This window comes from Leptonotus elevatus, chromosome 19, assembly GCF_054856555.1.
Source record: "Leptonotus elevatus isolate MCC_2025b chromosome 19, RoL_Lele_1.0, whole genome shotgun sequence".
NCBI lineage: Eukaryota > Metazoa > Chordata > Actinopteri > Syngnathiformes > Syngnathidae > Leptonotus > Leptonotus elevatus.
Window position 1 is genome coordinate 5,944,481 of NC_141257.1, and position 23,066 is coordinate 5,967,546.

At 41.7% G+C, this 23,066-nt stretch overlaps 2 protein-coding genes across 3 annotated transcripts in view; both read left to right on the forward strand.

Moving 5' to 3' along the window:
* The window catches only part of col8a2 (collagen, type VIII, alpha 2), a 31,488-nt gene extending 26,890 nt beyond the window's left edge, over window positions 1-4,598 (forward strand). Inside the window, exon 3 of the mRNA XM_086063169.1 lies at window positions 269-4,598. Within this exon, the coding sequence (XP_085919295.1) occupies window positions 269-2,172 (1,904 nt within the window). The 3' untranslated portion in view covers window positions 2,173-4,598. The remainder of the gene's footprint in view (window positions 1-268) is intronic.
* Window positions 4,599-6,791: 2,193 nt separating this feature from the next.
* Window positions 6,792-22,629, forward strand: ptp4a2b (protein tyrosine phosphatase 4A2b). 2 transcript variants are annotated; one of them, XM_086062785.1, is made up of 7 exons: window positions 6,792-6,958; window positions 16,759-17,053; window positions 17,359-17,467; window positions 17,559-17,651; window positions 18,385-18,515; window positions 21,118-21,192; window positions 21,418-22,629. In XM_086062785.1, the coding sequence occupies exons 2-7, from the start codon at window positions 17,049-17,051 to the stop codon at window positions 21,527-21,529; spliced, it is 525 nt and encodes a 174-aa protein (XP_085918911.1). In that variant the 5' UTR covers window positions 6,792-6,958; window positions 16,759-17,048; the 3' UTR covers window positions 21,530-22,629. The 2 variants fall into 2 exon arrangements, with proteins under 2 accessions (XP_085918911.1, XP_085918912.1); XM_086062786.1 differs by lacking the exon at window positions 6,792-6,958 and adding an exon at window positions 10,296-10,402.
* The last annotated feature ends 437 nt before the right edge of the window (window positions 22,630-23,066 follow it).

Here is a 23,066-nt window from a genome sequence, read left to right on the forward strand (position 1 = left end):
TATGTGGGAACTTTTGCTTTCATCTTAGGTTTAAAAAAAAATAGAAAAGAAAGTGCATTCATGTATTTTTTCCCCCTTCCCCCTAATTTTTACTAAACTTCCTAAGTAATCACAAATTCAAAATATTTTCTCATAAAATTATCTACACTCCTATGAAATAGAGCTTGGACATAATAATTGCTATTTATTTTTTTTAAGAGTCACTGAAAACATCTGATTGCATTACTCACCTAAACACGATAATGTTTTTTTTTTGTTTGTTTTTTAGACAGGCCACCCATGGGAGATGTGAAGGGGGAGCCAGGCCCCCAAGGCAAACCCGGACCAAGAGGACCCCCCGGCCCTCCAGGAATTCCAGGAAAACCTGGACTCGGGAACCCCGGCCTCAACGGGCAGCCAGGTCCTCAAGGGCCTCCCGGCTTTCCAGGGATTGGTAAACCAGGACTCTCTGGACTACCAGGAAAGATTGGACCAAAGGGGATGCCAGGACTTAACGGCGAGGTTGGTCCTCGTGGGGAACCGGGTCTCAGGGGTCCACCAGGACAGCCAGGACTGCCAGGACCAGCTGGCCTGTCTTTGAATGGGAAACCTGGGCTTCCAGGTATTAGGGGCCCACCTGGTTCTCGGGGAGAGTCAGGATTTAAAGGTGTTTCTGGCCCTCCGGGTGAGCGTGGGATTAAGGGTGAGAATGGAAATGGGACACCTGGACCCTCTGGTATAAGGGGTCCTCCTGGGTTGAAAGGTAGTGCAGGAACACCTGGTCTTCCAGGCATTGGCAAACCTGGACTAAAAGGTTTGCCTGGACTGACAGGTTCTAAAGGTGATCAAGGGCTTCCAGGGGAAAGAGGGGAACCGGGAGAGGCTGGGTTTCCAGGGTTACAAGGTCAACCAGGTCCTATTGGGATTGGGAAGCCTGGAATTGATGGATCGCCAGGAGCACCAGGTCATATAGGTCAAAAAGGGGAGCAGGGGCTCAGGGGTTCCCCTGGATTTCCAGGGACTCCAGGCTATGGAAAACCTGGCCTAAGTGGTCCAAAAGGCGAAAAGGGCTATAATGGGTTAACTGGTCTAACCGGCGACAAAGGAGAGCAAGGAATGGTGGGTCCAATTGGTGGACCAGGTCTTACTGGACAGCCAGGACCCCCTGGACTTCACGGCCCCATGGGACTCCCAGGAAAACATGGCATGCCAGGACTGAAGGGAGATCTCGGGCCCCAAGGACCTCCTGGGCTGCCTGGCCTCAGGGGTGACCAAGGTACAAGTGGGAACACAGGAAAGCCTGGTATACCTGGAGACAAAGGCCTACCTGGGCCAAATGGAGCAACTGGAAAAACTGGGCCCAAAGGTGAAGCAGGACACATTGGCCTGCCAGGTAATCCTGGACTGACAGGTATTCAGGGACCTAAAGGTGAGGCAGGATTCATGGGAACACCTGGCCCCAGAGGTCAGTCAGGTATCCCTGGCCTTCAGGGGCCTATGGGTCCCATGGGACCACAGGGGGCCCCTGGCTTAAAGGGTGAGTTCGGAATACCAGGGCTTCCGGGACTGGGTAAAGTTGGAGAGAAAGGACCTATTGGTCCCCAAGGTCCTCCGGGTAAACCAGGCCCTGCTGGACTTAACGGTAACCCTGGCCCACCTGGCCCTCCGGGTCCCACAGGTCTTCCGGGAAATGGCCAATCAGTCGTCGCTGGTCCAACAGATTCAGAGCTGGAAGGGGGCGAAGTGCCAGGAGACCGGAAGGGGCCAGCATACAGCCAAGTCCCTCTTTCTGCCTCGTTAGCGCCGGCCTTCACAGCCATCCTCTCCAAGCCTTTCCCTCCCTCTGGCATGCCAATCATATTTGACAAGACTCTGTACAACGGGCAGAATGCATACAATCCCGCAACTGGCATCTTCACTGCTCCCCTATCGGGTGTCTACTACTTTGCCTACCACGTGCACGTGAAGGGAACTAGCTTGTGGGTGGCCTTGTACAAGAACAATGTACCGGCGACTTACACCTACGATGAATACAAGAAAGGCTACATGGACCAGGCGTCCGGCAGTGCTGTCCTGGAGCTGAAAGAAGGCGACCAGGTCTGGGTCCAGATGCCCTCAGATCAAGCCAACGGTCTCTATTCCACCGAGTACATCCACTCCTCATTCTCAGGATTCCTGCTTTGCCCCACATAACCTTCCCCTTGAGTTCCTTTATGAGCTCCTCAGAGCAGACCAAAACCTAAAATACTTGCAGCCATACCGATTTCCAAAACAATAAAAGCATCAGTACAGTTAATATTTCAGTTATTTTTCTCTATCGCTTTTTGTCTGCTTTACAGCCAACAGCATCAGTGAAAGAAAACGCATCAATCACAATAGAAGGATTTAAAGGCAGAGGAAGGAACTTTATTTCAGTGTTTTTTGTTTTGCTGTCATTCAAATGTGTTTTTGGGTTGTATTTTTATGTTAATTATTGTTGTTTATTATTATTTGGTCATCGTTGACTGTTCGGTGCTTTCGTTTGAGCAGACCGTTCTATGCCAGTGCACATCTTGGCCACATGCCGACAACATAAGGACCAAAATCCGATGACGTTTCAGAGCGTTGTGTTAGTTCATCCTGGCCAGATTAGCATCAGTACAAATGAAGACAAACAAATTGTAAATATTAAACTTGTGCTTAGCCCTGTTTTCTCATTACAATCATGGAATGGCGTTTAGAGTTTATAATGAGTTGGTTGCTTTTTTTTCCCGCCATTGTAGCTGAGCAAGTTCAAACGTTTTTCTCTTTTCTTAATTTATTTTATTGAACTATCCAAAAAAAAAAGGCAATCTGGAGATACAGCTAACAATAATTTGACGTCATAGTATTAACATAAACAAAGGCTGGCTATATTAATTGATGATAAAATGCACATGCATAATGTTTACATAATTCTTCATTTGGTGCCAGAGAAAGAAAACTGCGGAATTTATGGATTTCAGTGAAGGCTTTTTAACTTTCCCAAGACACTGCTTCCAAAATAGTTACAGTTTAAAAAAAACAAGGACAAGATGTTTTCGAACAATAGTAGAGCGAGCCGGAAATGCAAATCACTCCGCTCTTGTGAATAAGTAAAGGGAGAGCCCTGCAGGTTGCGAAACACACGTTGCGTAACATTTAACAAACACCTGGCACATTTCTTTGTCAGGTGGGAAGGTTAGAGGGGTCAGAGCTGTCGACGACGTACTCGTTTCTGGCAATGGAAGCGTTTAAAATACACGCTGATTGTGCGTGTTCTGCTTGTCAGAGAGTGTGTCTATGTATGTACTGTATGTGGGCGTCTGCGTGTCACATTGTCCCACTGGCATTCCGGTCATGAACGCTTTGGCAAAAGATAATAATAAACTGGAGTGAAGTTACAAAATCCAGATAGAACTTGCAGCTCTGTCAATGTTCCATCAGAAATGCTGACTTGTTTGTCCTCTAGGTTATGAAAGAAAGTGCCGCACAGATTTATGGCGCAATGTAAGGGAACAGAACTGCAAATAAAAGACGACATTACAGGGGATTGAGAATTCAACTGGCTTGCCAGGATACGAAAAAGTAATTTGAGAAAAAAATCATGGTAACACTGAATATGACGTCAAAATTACTTTTGTGCAATAATTCCAAATAAACATTTGAGTAGTCTACTGTGCAACAGGGGGTCACCAAACGTTTTGAAACGGAGAGGAGAGCTACTTCCTGGGTATTGCTAATGCAAAGGGTTACCAGTTTCATACTCACTCCTGAAATAACTCATTTGATGAAATTATTTGGGGCTAAAATTTTATCGTCGTTGGCTAGCTTGTCTCCATAAACGCTATGGATTGGTTGTGCATGACAGTATTGACCTTTGACCTAGTACTAAAATAATTTTAAAAAACATAAAAAAAAAAAATTCACACCAATGTAAGTATGTTTAAAAAGAATGTAAGTGGCATTATTTTTTTATTTTATTTTTTTTCATAATTTCAACGTTGGTGACCCCTGGTGTAGAAGAATAATGTTAGAAGTTATTCAAGACAAGGGAAGACCATCAAAAGAATATTCAAGTATAATTACATAGCCCAAAACAATCAGTACACTGAATTTAGGGCCACCTTAATACGAGAATGTCAAAACAGTGGTGCCTTGGGATACTAGTGAGGCAAACTTGAGATACGAGCGCTGCCAGATGCATCTGTCACTTCACAAGTCACTTCACTATAAGATAATAAACAACAATCAATGTAAAACACCTCAGACAGGCTAACGAAAATATAGTCCATTGGCGATATCGCAATACCGAAAAATTACTATTTCATTATTGCAGCTTACTGAGTCACTGAAAGTAGTGATCTCTCTCTCTTCTTTGTTTGTGTGTAACTGTATTATACTGCCTCCCGGTGGCCAAGGAGGGCACACCAGAAGGAGCAGCCCACTTCCATTCATTTCAATTAGTCACAGAACGAATTAACCTCGTAGCTCAAGGCACCACTCTATACTGAAGCCGGTTCTTGAGCTTTGCAATCACAACTTAATATGAACTCCCACTGACTGACCAATCTAGGATGAGACCCAATCAGTATTTTACGATAATCGGGGGGGGGGGGGGGGGGGGCTGCACTTGTACCTGTCCTGTTTGTCTCCAAAACACAAACAAGCAAATGCTATGAATCGTTATTGTAACGTGAGTCAAGGCAGTTCAAGGCTCGTTATGTACTGTATGTTGGCTTATTTTGGTAGCCTTCTTTTTTTGGACATATGGAATAGTGATGTGAATTATGTGTGGTTATTATTCTCTGTCCTTGTGTTTTATAGACAATGTCACTTGCTTGCAGAGTTTGCCACGTGTGCAAATCATTTGACAAGTGTCAGTAAGCGCCATCTTATCACACATTGCTTAGAATTGTTTTGCTTTATATTAAAAAATAAAAATAATTGAAAAAAAGACTTTGCTTCGGTTTTGAAGGGATTTTTTTTGTTTTGTTTTAGTTGCATTTAATAAATACACGGCTATTCCCATTTGCACATGAAATTAATGAAGATATTTATACATTTATGATAATTTAATAGGGATGCCAAAACCGACCACCGAAGCCAAGAACGTATGTTAACTGGTATTTAACAGCATTGATGAGTTAATAGCATTTACAACATGTAGTTAGCACCCTAGTGTTATGTTTGTCGAGGATTATTTGTGGAGATTTTATTATTTGTGTCATGTACGATGTATCTACTTATCAGATTTTTTTTTTCTTCCACACAAGGCTATTGCGTTACTTTTTGCGCAGTAAAATGTGAGTATAAAATGCACTCGTTTTGATTTGGAATTGTTTTTTTCTCCTGCTTATCAAAAATCTACAAGTACTTGATTGTATTGATACTATATCAATAAAGGCCTTCTTCTATGTGTCAGACTTGAGTTTTCTGTTTGTTCTCATTGTGTGGGAATATTATAGGATATACATAGAATGTGTGTTGAAAGATTTGTTGACGACAATAAAATGAAAGCCGAGATGATAAATCACTGACGTCATTGATGTTTTTAAAGCATAGCGGCCTCCAACCTTTTTTGCACTAGAGACCAATTTCGTACAGACATATTTTGACCGATCTGCATAGAAACCAATAAAAACAAATGATTAACAACACAAACTGACTATTACGCTGGATGTAGTTAATGTAATACGCTGGATGTAGTTAATGTAATTAATGATTGTCAATTTGTGTTCCACACCCTTGACATCATAGCCAGATCCCAAAACATTAAGCATTTCTGTTTCACTGTTTAGATGTCACTTGTGTTTTTATTGTATCTGAAATTAGGCTTGCACGATATATCCTCCTAAAACTGTGTACAGTGTTACTGCAGTTCAAACAACACCCACTAGAGGGAGACATACCATTACAATCCGTTTCATGCTTGAACTCCACTTCTGCTTTATTAATGAAAGTTGTATTGGGTCAACACAATGGTTACAAGGTGAGATCACGCATGAGTGTGTCCGTTTCTTGGAATGCGTGTTGTTCAAAGGGGACGTCACAGGTATCGATTAAACAGGAAACAGTTCGACAACCTAAATGTTTCATCAGTAGAGAGACATTGAAAGCCCCATAAAAAAATAAGTCAACGTGATTTGTGTTGAAGAATTATTCTTATTATTTAATTATCTAGTTGTATTCTCTCTCTCTCTCTTTTTTTTTTAAACTATTTTGCAGCCATGATGGCTCAACGATTAGATTCTCACGCTACAACTGAGAAGTTACCTCAACCTCAGTCTTGTATAAATAAACAATTCAAAACAATTTTAGGGAACAACACGCCGTTCTTAGCATTTATCTGTTCGTGGGCTGTCGTCCGATGACGCAAAACAAGCCACAAGCTCTAAGATAATGTGAGCTTTCTGGAACTGTCATCACGGACCCGGATTCTTTTTACGTCGCACTGACGCCAGACATCTCGTGCTACGTTTGAGGTCTTCGTAAACGCGGTTATCCAGAAAGGAATATGCGCAAACAACGGCTTGCCTTCGCTTTACACAAGCACTCCTCTACTTTTATAAACAGCATTATATAACAGCATACGTGTTTTAATAGTTTATTGTGTTGTTTGGATTATCCAGGCTATTTTGTCGATTCATATTCCACAGATACGTATTATTTAATCAGGATTTTATCGCTAAGCTTGGAATCAATTTAAATGTACATTTATAATATATATTCAAGTAGAAGGTACAAAGAGGCATTTGACAAAGGAAAATAACTGGAGAAGTGATTGGATTTCTCTCGCCGGTTCCCCACACACCTACATTTCCGATCGCCATGAAAGTAACCACCAAGCAAGGTTCCTCCCTAATCAACAGTCGAAGCTGCCACATTGAAGAGGAACAAAACGGCAACTTGACAGCGCTTTCTGCACTCGCTCCTCTTTCTCCGGGCTAGTCACTGGATTTCAATGTTCAGCCTGCGCTTTGTAAGTATACCAACCAGCCAGACATCAACAAAAAGTGGCCTATTTTGTACACGTTAGCGGGGCTGTACTGTAGTTTCGAGCCGCGCTACACGTTAGACTGACACGGAGATTTAGCATTAGCAGTTAGCTCAAGTAAGTTCAAAGAGTGTGGAGCACTATGCAGCCACGTTAACCTTAGCATTTAGCCGTTAGCGGCGTTTATTTGACACTGTTTGAGGTCGCCGTGCTTTTGTGGTTACTCTCACCAAGTTGTTTATGGTGGCGTTATGCCGAAGAGCGCCTGTCATTGCACAACCGCCGTGGCAATTACTGAGTAATAAGGGAAAATGTCGAGAGTGGAACTAGCATGCGAGCTAACAATGCTACATTGCTTGCTATCTGGACCGGGGGCAAAGAAGAAAGCTCTTTTACGGTCACGACTAACAGTAATTAACATTATCCTCGGGCTTTTGTTTTCATTCGAAGCAAATCTGACACGGTCTCGCCATGCTGTAATTGTTTAAAACTGAATCGAGCCTGTCTGTTTCAGTAATTTCGGACAACAATTGCTGTAGATAACGCTAGCCATTAGCTCGGGGCTGTGGGTGGGGAGGGGGGGCCTTTCCTCGTGAATTTAACGTGCGACGTTCAGTGGTTGGTTGGATTAAGTATTCAACGGTCGTGTTTCGGTGTTGACACATTAGATTTTGTGTTCAGGTGAGTGTTTTGTGCTTGCGTCTGCGATTTACGGCGCGGCTAAAATGGGTAGCTGGCGAACGAGCTAACTGCCTTCCGCCCTTTGTGGCAAATTTTGACCCAGGACATGGTTGACCCTATTTCGTGTCATATTTAACATTATACCATGCTTGTATGTTAATAACAACACATAAAGGAGCAGCATCGCATGTTCATCATGTTTTGGTAGCATATGTGCAATGAATCTAATAGTGTGTAAAGTGTCATTTTCCTGAGATCAATTTGGTGAAAGTGATTCAAACTTTCATTTCGTTCTTTATCTTATCTTGTTGAAATACATAGGAAAAAAGAAAAAATATATATATATAATTTTAAAGGCATTTTGAAATTAGCATACATACACAATAAGTGTGATTTATTGCTAGTCAGATTAGCATTAAACCTGGTTCCAAAAATGTGTCTGCGGATCGACCAATTTCCATCAGATTTGGCAGAAACAGACAAAATATATACACAAAATGTGTTTATGATTTTAGGGGTCATTGTCAACTATAATTTGGGAAATGGTGTCCGAGTAGTTACTTGCTCTTTTTGAGAAATTTCAGTTGTGATTGACAAAAAGGACACGCGTTCTTTATCATTGGTAATGTTGTCTTATGTGAATAGTATGGTTGTATAAATGTAACGCACGTTTATATCTGTGAATATACTGTTTGAAACCATCTTTCGTGTAGAAATGTGCTGTGCACAAGGTGTGTCTTTACAACACTGTGCTAGGCATAAAGGACTCTGGCATTTAGCCATGTGGGCTGAGGTGAAAAGAGGAAATGTACTTGGAGAGGAAGTTGACTCGAGCAGCTGTGACACGAAAGGCCCAGCGCATTCCCATGCCTCTCAGTTTTCAATGTATGACCTTCCAGCGGAGTCCCCCTGGTCAGTAATCATTTCTGGTGTGTAGCTTACGATACTGGATATGCGCATTGAAGATGAGAAAATTGCACAAAGGGGGGGTCTTTTGGCGTAATGGCAAACCAAGGTGAGTTTAAACTTTTAGGAATACAATTTCAGCCTACTTACGCGACCGTGTTTAATATTATCATAAACATGGTACTTGGCGCGTCAAGTATTTTTAGTGGTGGTCCTTGGTTATACAGTGTGAGAACCAATTTGAAGTATCTGTGTATCCAAAGCACTGCTACTGTTGTTGTACTCGCTGAATGAAACCTTTTAAGCCGACGCGATCACCTTAGGCCATAACAGCTTAGCCATCCAAGAGGTACAAACCTATCATTCATCACATCCGTAACGAAATTACCTTCACAGAATGGTTTTGTTGCACTGTAACCACCTGCGGATATTTGAGTAACAGATGGGGAGGAGTGACTCACGCAATGACACAGTCAGCGGAGATCTTTGCACCGTTCAACGTATAGTACAGTTGAAAACAATCTAGTATGGAATCTCCAAATTCCTCATGATTGCAGATTGTGAAAGTATCAAACCATTGAAGTATAGTTCCATAAAAAAAGAGTGACATAAGACGTTCTTAAACATTTATGTACAAATGAAATTGCTGCTTTCGTCACCTCAGTGTTTGTCAGGCGTATATATGGCCCTCGAGTTGTCGTACACACCGTCAACAAACTTTCCAGTTGTTAAGCAAGCAGAGCGGAAGGCCCTCCCTCATTTGTGGGATGCCTTGCTGTAAAACAAATTCCCTTTACCTGCGTGTCCTGTTTGTGATACCCAACGGTTTACTTTATGGCTGCGTTTAGCATCATGCTTAACTGAAACGAGTAATTGAATAATTTAAATGTTTTTTTTTTTTAATTTACGTCAAATCTCTACTTGCAAGATTCACAGGGATCGTTTTTTGGAATTTTTACTGTAATGTTGAAAGGTCAACATAGATTATATACATATACATTATAGTAACATGATAACAGGAAGAGAAAGGTTAAAATAGGACTGGGCAAAAAAACAAATTAATTCGATCAATCGTCATTTTGGAAATCGAATTGTTGAAAATGTGCTCAATCGTGAAATTGAATTTTGTCTTCTGGATTATTAAAAGCTTTTGTTCTTATGTTCTGTTACATCCAGATGCTATTGTGAGTTGTTGTTTTCCACAAGTGTCGGAATGGTGGATGGGTGGTTTACAAATGAGATACCAACTACTTAATTGTGGCAATTAAGCACAAACTATGAATGTTAAATTTATGTTAAAAATGATTTAGAATCAGTATACATTATTGTTGTCTAAACATTTTGCACAGGAATTATTTTTGAATAAATAAAACCTTTGTTGGGTTTCTTAGAATAAAACTGATTAAAATCATAATTTTCCTGAATGACTGAAAATATCTAGATTTTTATTTGTCGGCCACATCGCCCTGTCCTCGGTTAAAATATCGAAGTGAGCATATATGACCATTTTCAATTATCACGTTGTGCTGGTTTGGCAAAATATCACACGCCTACTCCTGAAAACAATTTAGTATTAGTCCAAACAAGTGGCACAAGTTTTGTTATGACAAGCCAGTAAACGGAAGGCAATAGAGAATTCTGCGTAGCCATGGCCACCTTGTGCGTTTCATCTGCTGTTGGTTAATGAATCATGCCCCCTTCTTAGCACAGTGTTCGTTTACGGTTGTTGCCACAGCGCTGCAATAGAGCAAAGGACCATCTCAGCGGCACTGGCAGTGTCTGACATACTGACGGCTGACCTAGATGCTGCTGCACAGCTACCTGCTGACACTAAAGCGACAGGTAGGAAAGGCGGTGTGATCGTGAGAGCGCTCGGCTTCGAAGTATCCCTAAAACTCCTTTCAGTGCCAAAACATTTTATAGTGCAATTAGAGCTGTTGCTGTCAGCAAATGTATGTCGCTGTTGGCCTTTACGTGTTTCAGTGCAGCTGAGAGACTCGCGGGGTGGTTGCGCAAGACCCAAGTTGTATTTTCCCCGTTGCCGCGGCAACGTTTGACTTCACGCTATTTTCCTCCTATCCTTAAGGAGCTTATGAAATGCGTGAAATGTGTGACTACTCGCAACGCAACCCCAAGCTGTGAAGGGTGGCCGTAATCGCAAGATGATAGCTTTGATACCGACGCACGCGCTCACAGTCCTTTTTATGACTTTCTTAAATGAAAGGTTTTAATTAATGTGCACCAGCAATAAGTTGCTGTGAACCACCATCGTTAAAAGTTCTGCCGTCAGCTGTTTAAGTTTTGGCTGTGTGATGGTTTCGAAAGCACTTTTCTGATCCCTTCACAGGGGATACCTAAATTCCCTACAGACGCATTTGTTACCACCACTGAGATTATTGTTGGTATAGCAACAGGCTTTCCCCCCATGTGGGCTGTCAGAAGGCCAAGTTGGTCTCTAAATGTCAGAAAAAAAAATATGGATGTCACAGTGGAGCTAAGCAACCCTTCAGCAACAATGTGAGCTTGAGAAACGTTCTCAGTCTGACTTCTTTGTTGCTGTGAGTTTTCTGATCGAGCACAACTTTTATGGTTTTGGCCATTTAGTTCTCTGAGCTCTTACTGTAAATGTTTTGAGTGAAATTGATATTTTCGTTTCAGCATCTTCCTCTGCATTCCATCGTTTTGAGTTATTCGATTAATCGTTTCCGCTCTAGTTTAAAATATGTGTGCCCTTTACCTGCTTTACGGCATAACTGACCAAGTAAAACTTGCATGCTGTATTAATACCAGCCAACGGCAACTATTGTGCTTGAAAGTAACCTTTTCATTTGCTATCTCGCTGGTCCGTAACCATTAGTGTCTAAATCAGATCGTCTCTCTTTTTGTCTTAAAATAACATGCCGGACATCCTGATTTATGGAACCCGACGTCCCAAAAAGATTGATACATTCTTTGGCAGATTAACTCTTGTCAGGTGAAAAATAATACATTCAAAAATAGTGGAGGCGCCCTCTTAGAAGCTTGCCTTTTATAATGACCAAGTTGCAACATCATCTGTGGTTGTTTTGAATGGTTGAGTTTCAACAGTCACTCTGTAATCTATTGCATTTCTTGGAAGGTGTTCAAACTAAAACCAGTGTTGAATATAGTTGTTCTCATCATCCCATAACCTAAATGTGAATGAGTAACGTTGTCGTCTGTAATTTCTCAATCTATGGCAATCCAAATTGTGCTGCTATTTATTAGGCATCTCAAAGGTAGCAAGCCTTTTGATCGTCCCACTTGTTATCTGGGCCGTCTCAAGAGACTGCTGAAGAGTTTGATAAGTGGGTTTTACGTTTTGTGAGTGTGCGGGGGGATGTTTGTCTTTGTCATAGAACCCGGGACGGTTGTGTATTAACTTGCCTCGTTCCTTTCATACACATTTTAACAGACTTCAAACCCGGAATGGCTGCAAGGAAAGACGGAGAAGAGTTTACTTTTAACCTGGCGTGTCGAAAAGCAGATAGATTATAGGATATTGATGTCACGCCCTTTTTCATATCGCAGGCTGTAATTTTTTAATTATGACTTCGAATTTATAGCTTAGTCAGAGGATTATGAGGATTTAAAGCCAATAACAAAGTCATCAGACGGTAACTTTAGGATGCTGTGCAGCCACAAAACAAACTTCAACTATTTGATGAGTACATTTGTTATTAACTGCTTTTAAAGTCCACCAGTAACCAAGCTCAATGCATCACCCTGTTATTTACGGCATAAACGCTAATACGCAAGCTAGAAGTTGTCAATTATTGTCATTATATTGCGCAAAAGGGAAGTAAAGATATTGGGTGCAATTGACAAGGTGAGGAAAAAAGCCCCCAAGTTGTCCTGCCCCGAAAATAACTTGTTTGCTTTGGAGGCTACAGTATGTATTTGAAGCACACAGAAGAAAGCGGGGCAAAATGTATGGTTGCACATCGTGTTAAAAAAACACCCAACAACTTTTGTCACAGTTTTCAAAATGGTCCTTGCCTCAGAACATATTGTATTTACAAGTCGCACTTTTGTCACTCTTCCAAGTTTCTTTTGGCCTGAGATGAGCAACATCACTACATGCTATTTCACTTTGGACTTAAAGAGCACCGTCCACTTATAAAACACGATGTCAGCTTTCTTGAGAGTTGTCAGTTAACTACTCAAATTTGAACCGCCGATGCAATAAAAATACAAATGAGCTTTCACAACAAAAAAAACAAACCGCTGCCAAAACATACTGGTGCAATCAGCTTCCTGACAAAGGGCCATGTTTTGTGGTTCAATAAAATATACTAGAGTATTTATTGTCTGCGGCGCCTCGAAACAGTTCAAATAACTAGCCTAGGCATGGGATGAGATCTCGTAACTCCAGTGTCTATTGGCACAGTTAAGAAATGTGAACGTAAGGACCATTTTGGCTATGATCCAGAGATCCCGCTCTCTCGGGAAAATTTATTACCGGTGTCTCAATCACGGTTGATGTCTGTGAGCTAACCGAAGCTGCAAAACGGTAGTCTGCGATGTCCCGTTGGAAAACATTTGGGGAACGCAGTTGTTATATCGTCTGTCAGTCATCAATATGCTTTGCTCCAATTCCATTCCCATCAGTTGTGTTGCTGTCAAGTAGAAATTGGGTTAACGTTCGTCACGCACGCTTGACATCCATTGCCGGCGGGTGTTTTGCCGCGACTTGTCTTTCGCTTCCTTCACGTGACACGGTTACCTGTCACTCAGACGCTTTCCGTCTCGGGTTTTTCACATTCGCTTTCACATACGTTGGCGCATCAGTGGCAGAACAGATCGTGTAAGCACACGGTTCATATTGATTCATATTTAAAATGATCAGCTTTTTCGGATCGAGTCCATAGATTATTTTGGTTTAGAAATAAATGTCCGTCATAGATTGACTGCGCAAGAGGCAGCCTCAAGTGATATTTCGAGGTTTCTAGCACACACGCGAGTTGCTTTTGTCGGTGCTCTATGTGTGAGCACGTGGTTCGAGCTCTATTTAGAGGTGAGATCTGCCCACCCCGACAGTCAACAACACTGACGTCATAGCGAGCAGCCAGCTCGGCCACTGAACAGGTGTGATCCTCGGCTTTATCTCAGGCGTCTTTATTCAATGCGTACGTACGGCTCATCGCTTGCGGATATATTTTGGCAGCGCCCGTAATCCCGGGCCTCTTTGAACCTTTAGACATCTTTTATTCAGTACTCTAATGTCCACGCAAAACGTGTATGCAAACATGGCTCGGTGACATCTGGCCAAATAGTTTAGAGATGGCTTCGTTCTGGTTTTTCACCGTTGTTCTTGTGGTGAAAATGTCAACACTCGCAGCGCACGGCGCCTATCAAACAGGTGTCTCCAGTATGTAGGGCACAGGTATCAGAGAGAGACGTTATCTATGCGGGGCAGTCCATGCTGCTCCGACTCCAAGGAGAACGGGAACCTCCTCACTCGTCTCCTCCTCCTTTCTCGCCTCCTGCTTGTCTAACCTGCAACCAATGACAACCCCCCTCCCACACCTCCCTTGCCCTAGTGACTCAGCTCCCACATAACAAATTAACCCTCCAGCCGCTTGAAAGTTGTACAGTCTGGTCATGCTCGGTCTGGATCCAGACAAAACAGGAGCCAGACTCTGGCACAACCCTCAGACCACCAGACGGGGCAGGCTGTATTGGGACACAGAAAATGGACTGAGACATTACGTTTTGTAACTGTACCCTACCAAATAAACATTTCTCGTCGAGACACTGTAGTATTTTCTTCCAAGCCTTATGGCCTCAATCCAATCAAGACTAGACACTTTTTTGAATTGACGTTCACGGTGGTCAAATATAGGACACCTAATAGCTAGTAGTAAGTGGGTCCCGTTACTATAAAACCTGAGTTTAAATAGTATTTTGGATGTCTTTGTTCTCGTGCGACCCAATGGCGACTTAACCTTAAAAGGATGAGTTTGCAGTTTCAGAATACCCCTGCCCTGGTTCTCATTCTGTGGCGACACTATCACTATCACCTGTTTAGGTTTGCACGTTCTTTTCTGCTCTGAGATAGTGCGGCCTCCTTATCGGCCAGCGCAGCCTCTTTCGGCTCTCGCACAATTCCCCTTTTCGCTCTCAATCGCTTTCTGTTCTTTCTCTTCAGTCACTGTTGTTGTTTTTTTTTTTGGTGGAGGCCAGCTGATTTGGGAAACCCTCCACTAATCTGATGGCCGCCCCTCTCGCTCGCTCTCTCTCACACACACACATACAGACATTGTCGGCCCTTCCCCTACCAGTAAAGCATGTGGTGAGCGCCAAGGGAACTTTCCTCAAGGGACCTTTCACTGGCTGCAGCTGACCTTTCTCCCAGTTTTATTTATACTGTATAGATATTCTGTATAGGACCCAGTGTTTAATGGACATTCGTTTATCTGTACCTGTCACCTCTTACGTTATGTTTAGCCTTTGCGTTAATTTTCATCAACCATTCTTTTAAAACGTCCTCACCATTCAGAACATAGATTTGTTTTCATTAGTAAAATTTCTATAAACCTTGAAAAAAGAGAGACTTAAATTAATTACTGAAAACTTGCTAAGCCCGGCGGTTGTCGGGCGGGGTGGGGGTAGTGGGGCTTATATTAGTAAAGAAAAGGCCTGCCAGGCTTATTAAACGCCCAGACATGTTAATCGGAATACAAAAATACGTGAGGAAATATATTCAAGGTGTCTACGGCTACACTTATATGAATCGATTAGCTTGAATAATTCAATTAGGAGAAAAAAAGTCTAAGCAATATATTACATTTTTCCTTCTACACTTAACTAACACATAACATTTCAATGGATTGATTTGGAAATAAGCCCAACAGTATATATTTTGGGAACTTAATTTTGTTAAGTACATTGTGGCTTTACAATAATGGCAGATGCTTATGATCAACTAGGGCTGCTCGATTATGAAGAACATATTAATCACAATTTTTTTTATAATAATTAAAATCACGATTAGGACAATCATTTATTTTTGGGTATAAAACAAGAAAATGTTAAACGTAAAAAAATATTAAGACAAATAAGATTCTTTGAAACGCTATAATTATGCAGGTTCTTTTTGGACAAAACAAATTTTTTTTGTAATTTTTTTTGAGGGTACAAATGTATAGATTTAAACAACTCAAAATTAGTATTAATCTTTTTTTGACGATTATGCAGATTTTAGTAATTGTGGAGTGTTATAATTGAAATTGTAATTGAATTTGAATTAATTGCACAGTTCTATGATCAACCTTTCAATAATCTGTTACTTGTTTCCTGTGTTGTAAACAAACTTGTGGCTTCCACAAACACTGACTATAGAGTGAGGTAGCACCCCCCCCCAAGTGATTTGCATGCCTTACCGTCAGCGCACTGACAGCGTACAGTTGACCTACTTCTCTGTTTGGAAGCTCACTAGGGTTCAGTTGTCTGCGTTGCATTTTGAAGTCACTACAGCACAGTCCATCCATGTACATTTTACAGCACGTGTTCTGTGTGTCCCCTATCAGAGCAGCATAGTTTCTAATGAGGTAGCCATCTTTGGAACAAAGCCTTTAGGTCAAATCAATGATGGGATCACATCGGCCGTTTGAAGCTTTGCCCGCCCTGTAATCCTCACCTTGTGACTACAGCCTGCGACACAGTGCTAAAGTCCAAGCTCACTTCCCGCCCGTAGCGTGAACCACTTAACTACCGTCATGCACCGTTCCCCAGCTCTTCTCTGGCCCCTACACATGTTGCTCCGAGACCAGTTTGTGGCGGACGGGTTTAGACCGTCAAGGACTTGGCACCGTTGCACACGCTTCTCTGAAGAGCACATGTGCGCTTATATTAGACGGTGATCTTTTTAAAAGGTGTCATCGGGTCATAGCTGACTCGTAAATTAAGAAGAGTCAATTGTGGTGTTTTTTGTATGTTTTTTTTTAAGCACTTAAATTATGATTAAATTAAAGAAACAAACAATTGAGCGGTTCAGAGGCCTCCATTGATGTCTGAGCATAACGGGCACTTATGTCCCAAAAAATAACAGTGTTTGCATTCTTGTTTTAATTCTTACTGTGTAATATCCCGTTGTATGAAAAATGTAACAAAATGTAGTCATTGACTTGACTTTGTTGAAATAATCCCTAATTCTTGTCTCGCTCTTCTCTTGACAGGCTTTCTGTGTTAACTTGGGCCGTACCTATATGGCGTGTTTGAGCGGGGAATTTTGCCAGGCACAGCACCTCACCACTGTGGAGAAGTGAATCGGCTGCCCCCTGAAAGACTACGCTACCCAGAAACCCCCGTGATTGGCCTTGGAAGCGCTGACTTTGGAATTAAAACAAGAAAAAAAAGCCCCCCTGGATAACGCGTAGTCCTCGGCCCCCCCGACTGCCTCGCCAATACGACAACTCTTTGCTTTCCGCTTTCTCTTTGAACAGCCAATCACAAACAGCTCTCCTGAATGGGGTAAACTGACTCTCTCGGATAGTCTCTCGATCTTTTTTTCTTACTTTTTAAATGTTTTTTTAAGATTCTTTTACATTTTGGTTTTGTATTATTTTTATTTTTACATCCTGGGTTGTTGTGGACTAGTTTTTGTTCCCCGTCCTCTGTGTACGTCACCCTCATTAGTCAACCCGTCATCTCCTTGTTGTCCTCCTTTTATTTATTCAGCCATTTACACAAATCCGTCTACTGACTTCTGAGCCAAAAAGTGACTTTTTGTTTTGTAAGCGTTTAGTATTGTAATTGTTTTTGTTTTTTCTCCCAAGCCGTCTCGCCAACATGAACCGCCCCGCTGCAGTCGAGATAACCTACGAGTGCATGAGGTTCCTCATCACCCACAATCCCACCAATGCCACCCTTAACAAGTTCACCGAGGTATGTCCACATCTGTTCTCGTTATATGAATGCATCTGTTGACGAGAAGTCTGGCATCTATATACATTTTTTTTTTTTTTATGCGCACCAGGAGCTAAAAAAGTTTGCGGTGAACACACTGGTGAGAGTGTGTGAGTCCACCTACGACAAGGCTCCAGTGGAGAAGGAAGGGATCCAGGTTTTGGTGAGAGACCACAATGACCTTGTTTAGCGTTTGTTGTTTCTCTCATTATTGATCATATTTGAACCAGGGGTGTCAGGTGATTAATTTTTTTTTAATCGTAATTAATCGCATGACTTCAATAGTTAACTTATGTTTAATCACAATTTTTTTATCTGTTCTAAATGTCCAATAAAATTTTTGTTCCCGAGTTTTCATACTTTAACATAAATGTGGGAACAATTTTACTTATAGAAATATGACGGCAGCTTTTAGTCATTGATATAGTAATTTCATAATTCATAAAATTGAGTAAAAAAAGGATGTACTGTACTGTTTAAAAAAACAGGTCTGATATTGATTTGTGTTTAAATCATTTTTCTGCCACTAGATGGCATAATTCCATTTGTAAGATGTTTGTGACAGCCAGCTCAGTGCATTTTTCTTTTCATATTAAGAGCTATCTAATCTTTAACATGAAGTAACTTGTGAAATTCTGCAAATTTTTTAAATTGTAAAATACAGCTTGACCCCAGTCTCCACAAACATGTACATTATTACATTTATTACTGCTAAATTTTGTCGTGGACGTGTCTGCTGCGTTGCGACTGGAATTTCCCCAATACAGGCTTTCCAAGTAAGGGGTGAATCGCGCGCTAAAACATTTTTTGTGGCGTTAAAGGAACTTTAAATGAACTCACACTAATTTTGACACCCCTGATTTGAACAAATATGTTTTTTGTTTCTGCCTATAAAGGACTGGCCCTTCGACGACGGCGCCCCTCCCCCAACCCACATTGTGGACGACTGGCTCAAGCTGCTCAACGACAAGTTTCGAGATGAACCTGGCTGCTGCATCGCCGTGCATTGTGTAGCAGGGCTTGGCCGGTGAGTCCAGAACTGAAAGGAAGTTAAACTTTTCTTGAACTCCATTTTTGGAGGGGGATGTCGAAGCAGGACACAATATGATTGGCTGTGAGCCACCTCTTTGAAGTTAATTGCCTCCACTTCACACCTGCATTGACCAAAAAAAAAAAAAAAGAAAGGTACCAGCCGTTGCTGGTTAGCCCCAAGGACAACATGAGTATCCCATGGGTCTGTTCTAAAAATAGCTCACCAGTGATGGGACACTGAACTAGTAAGAAGAACTCAAACAGAAGAAGAATGTTAACATTTATTTGTTTAAACTGAACGTGGTACATTTCTTCTGTACTAAATAGTCTATATTTTGTTTAAAAATGGATTGTTTACATTTTTTCAACCCAAATTTTTCAATTATTTAGAGGTGTAATGTTAATGCACCATATTTTTGCCCATGGTTATCATACAGTAATTATCACAATACTCGTTAATACTTGTTCACAACATTGCTCACTTCTTACGCTTCCGACGCTGCGTATTTTTGTTCATAACTCAAAAAGCCCATAAGGTAGCACTGTGCTGCATTACGGTTAACCTGACTGTGATCGGCAGCAGCGTTTGCTTTCTTTTGGAGATTTTGAGCTTACTCTCCAGGCAGCGGTGCGTTTTAATATGGCAACTGCCATTGGCGTCATCCCTTTCAAACTCGCTGGTTGCTACAACAACGTTCAACATACTCGAGTTATTTTTAGCGTATTTGCGTTGGCCTCGACATTAGCGAGACGAGCTGCGCAGGCGGCGGACTCGCCAAACGGCAGGACGAGTTTAGCAATACGCGAACTGCTGTTTACCGGCTTGCAACGTCATGAGATGTAAATGCAACCCGAACGCATCAAATGAGCACACGCACGTGATCCCGTGCTCTTCATTCAACATTTTGCCGTCTTGTGCTCTTTAAATAGGCCATCGGCTGCTGGGTTTAGCTTACTTTATCGAACATGAGAACTGATGCTTCAAGTCAACCCCGTTAACGCATGTGCATGTGATCCGTCGGCCGGTCATGAGGTTGTATTGGCGAAGTGCACGCATGCGCCGACTCGATCCACTACAAGCGTGGCAGAGAATTTCACACACGCTGTACTCAGTTTAAGGAAGAAGAAGAAAAAAAAAGCAAGCCCGAAAACAAAGTAGACAAAAGCACATGATGTGAGCGAGCTTGTAATAAAAAAGAAAGAAAAAAAAAAAGTCTCCTGACCACGAAGGCGCATGTAGCCAATCAGATGTTTGGCCCCCAGCGTTTTGCATTCTGGATGTTGTATAACTGTCACTCTTGGTTAGTAGCTTCATTTTTGGCTTCCTCAACACTTTTCTTTTTTTCTTTTTGGGTGCCTCAGTTAGGGCAAGTTCACACCAGCTGCCTTCAACCTTAACCACCCTCCCTTTAATGAGGCTTGTCCTCTTTGTTTTGCCGCTGTTATCATGCTGTTGTGAGTCTTAATTTCATTATTTGATGAACTATTCAAGAATAAATGAAACATTTACTGGTTGCACATGCGTGAGAAAATTATTATTAATTTTTTATTTTTTTTTAATACTTGCACTGTCTCAACTTTTAGGGGCAGTCTGACACCCTGGAGTGTTTATTTTTTATTTTTTTGAATGCTTTTATTTTTTTTATTTTACAGGTTTTTTACTGTGCATTTGTTGTGTGCAAAATTAAAAAAAATATTAAACAAATATAGCATTTTTCTTCTTAAAATTGCATGAAATTAATTTAAATTTCTAGTTCCTGATTATAAGATGTCCACAAAAGGATAGCTGATTCTTTTCTAACGTGAACCAAAAACAAAAGAGTTGTTTACATAGCATTTGAGCTATGTCGTGCATGGCTGTCGTCTTGGAGTGATGTCATCTTTTGTCACTTTTTTATTGGTTACCGTGAGATGAGATCACAGAGGAACTTGTGGTCCACAAGTTCCTCCCAGATGACTGTTTGACCTTCCAGATAATGGATTACGACCGCGCTGTAATACCGAAATAAATACATTTGAAATCAACCCCAAATGCTCTTTTATTAAATTAATTGGCAAAGATGAAAAATGTGATTTTTTTCTACAGTTAGTTTTGTAAAAATATATATTTTTTTCAGTTTTAGTTTGTTTTTTTATTAACTAAACCTTGCTCCACTGCAGCTTTATATCTCTGTTAATCCCGTCTTTCTCACATTCCATCTCGAATCCTATCCCGCGGGAAACCCAAGGAAATGCCCTGCCAGCGTTGAGATTTGACCTGCCGATGTGCGGTTACGGTTTTTCTTTTTTCTTTTTTCTTCAATATTTATTTTCCTTCCCTGTTCTCTCTCTGGTGAGAAAGCAGCACCCTGTCTTATTGTAGCGCGTGTAGCATGAACCCGCTGCCCTAGCAGGGCAACGCGAACCTGCGCACCCCTGTTGATTTCCCAGGCCGGTTTCCCAGGTTTAAAACACCCCCTCCTCCGTCCCACCGACGACGAACCATGTGAACTGTGGCATTTAATCTTCTCTTCTCCTCCCACCCCTCCCCCCCTCCCTCTTTGATTCCTGCGCTGTCTGTCCCTCACCTTGTGCGTCGGAATACACCCACCTCTCAGCGCTCCGGTCTTGGTGGCCTTGGCTCTCATTGAGACCGGGATGAAGTATGAGGATGCCGTGCAGTTCATAAGGCAGTAAGTCAAGTTTCTTTGCTATATATATATATATATATATATATATAATTTTTTTATTTTATTTTTTTACAAAATTTTCCTGAAATCTACTTGGGCCAGTTTACTTGGATGGCCGGCCCAAGTATTAACTTAAACTGATATTTATACGTGGCCCTAATGCGCCGTCGTGCAATTCAAATTCTAATGCTGTTTTCTTTTTTTCTTTTTTTATCTGTTCTTCCGTAGGAAGAGACGCGGAGCCTTCAACTCCAAACAGCTTCTTTACCTCGAGAAATACCGACCGAAAATGCGCCTGCGCTTCAAGGATCCCAACGGCCACAGCTGCTGCGTGCAGTAAAGCCGGCCCACCAGCACCTGCCTATGCACCTCGAGCGGGAGGGGGGAGGGTGAAAATAAAAACGGGGAGAGCGCTAACAGTAATTGTTTATGATGATTTTGTAAACACTGAGTCATGGTTAATTGAACCGAGAACAAGCGAGTAACCGAATGAAACGAAATTCCGATGGTGGGGGTACACCAGCCAAACCAATGAATGGGAAGGTCAAAGCACACGGACGGGCCCGCCTCCCGGTTCTACTGTCAACCACAGCCCAATAATGTTTTCAGCTAGAGTCCATCCTGTTGTTTAGTTTTGTTTGTTTCTATTTTTCTTTTCTCCCTCCCCCCCACCTCATTCAGCTACAATCGTGGGATATTATACTTACATTTTGTGAATTTTTTTTCTTAAATTTTTCACAGTGGTGATGAAAGGATGCAATATTACAAAATCAGATTTTTATTTCTGCAAACATTTAATTTTATGATTGGAATACATTTATGTATCTTATAAAACATTTTGAGACCTATTGTGACTGTCCGTTTTGGTATGGGGGTGTTTTTTATTTTATTTTATTCTTACTGAAAATGCAGTAATGCCCCCCCAACACACTTGAAGTTTCAAGCTTTTATTTGATAGGTTCACAGAGTTTGAATATGTCTGCAATATTTATTCACAAGGTGATATGTGGGGGAGTTGCAAGTTTGGCAGGGGGCAAGGACACCGATTTCCAATCGTTTAATTGTTTTCTTCCTTTTGAGAGCCATGTGTTTATTTTATTTTATTATTTTTTTCTTGGAGTGCAATAGACTGTCCACCTCAGTAAAGCCCACCGAACCGCCGTGACACCCTGCACACACATCATTTTACGTCAGACGTATACAGGATGAAACTCAGCAACCTCTGAAATAGGTACATTTATTTTTCAACATAATAGGACTCCCCCATCAAAAGGTGCACACACAGCCTGATATCCCCCCCCCCCACATCTGAAAGGCAAAGTGGATAAGAATGAAAATGGTCAGTTTTTTTTGTTTTGTTTTTATATTGTTATTTGTTCCCATTTTAAAAGCATCCCCAGTTCGTATTGGTTCTTTAAAAATAAATTGAATAAAAAGCCATCACGCCTCTTCATTTGACGTCCCACTGCTTTCAAAGTTGTGTTTGTTAAAGGTTGGCTTGCCATGTAGACGGTGATTGATCACCTGACAGCCAAGGTGAGTCATCGATGCTTCTGGGGTGTGGAACTTTTGCAGGAGCCTCCGTTCGTTCTTCTACTCCACTTATAACCCAGGCCAAAACACGTGTGCGATAACGGGAGGCTGTTCGAGCAAAACTGATCCCAAGCCAGTCTGCGATATTTTCTTATCTTCACTGGCCGGAAGCTGTGCGCGTGTCCTTTTTCCCTGGTGGAGGGTGAGTCAACACTACGTGCAAAGAACAGGACGAAGTGTTGCTGCGAAATGAGTCACGGCTAGTCAATGAGTACATCTGATCATTTGGGTTAAGGCCAACGCTCACATGCGCTCAAACGGCTCCCTCTGCTGGCCATATCCTG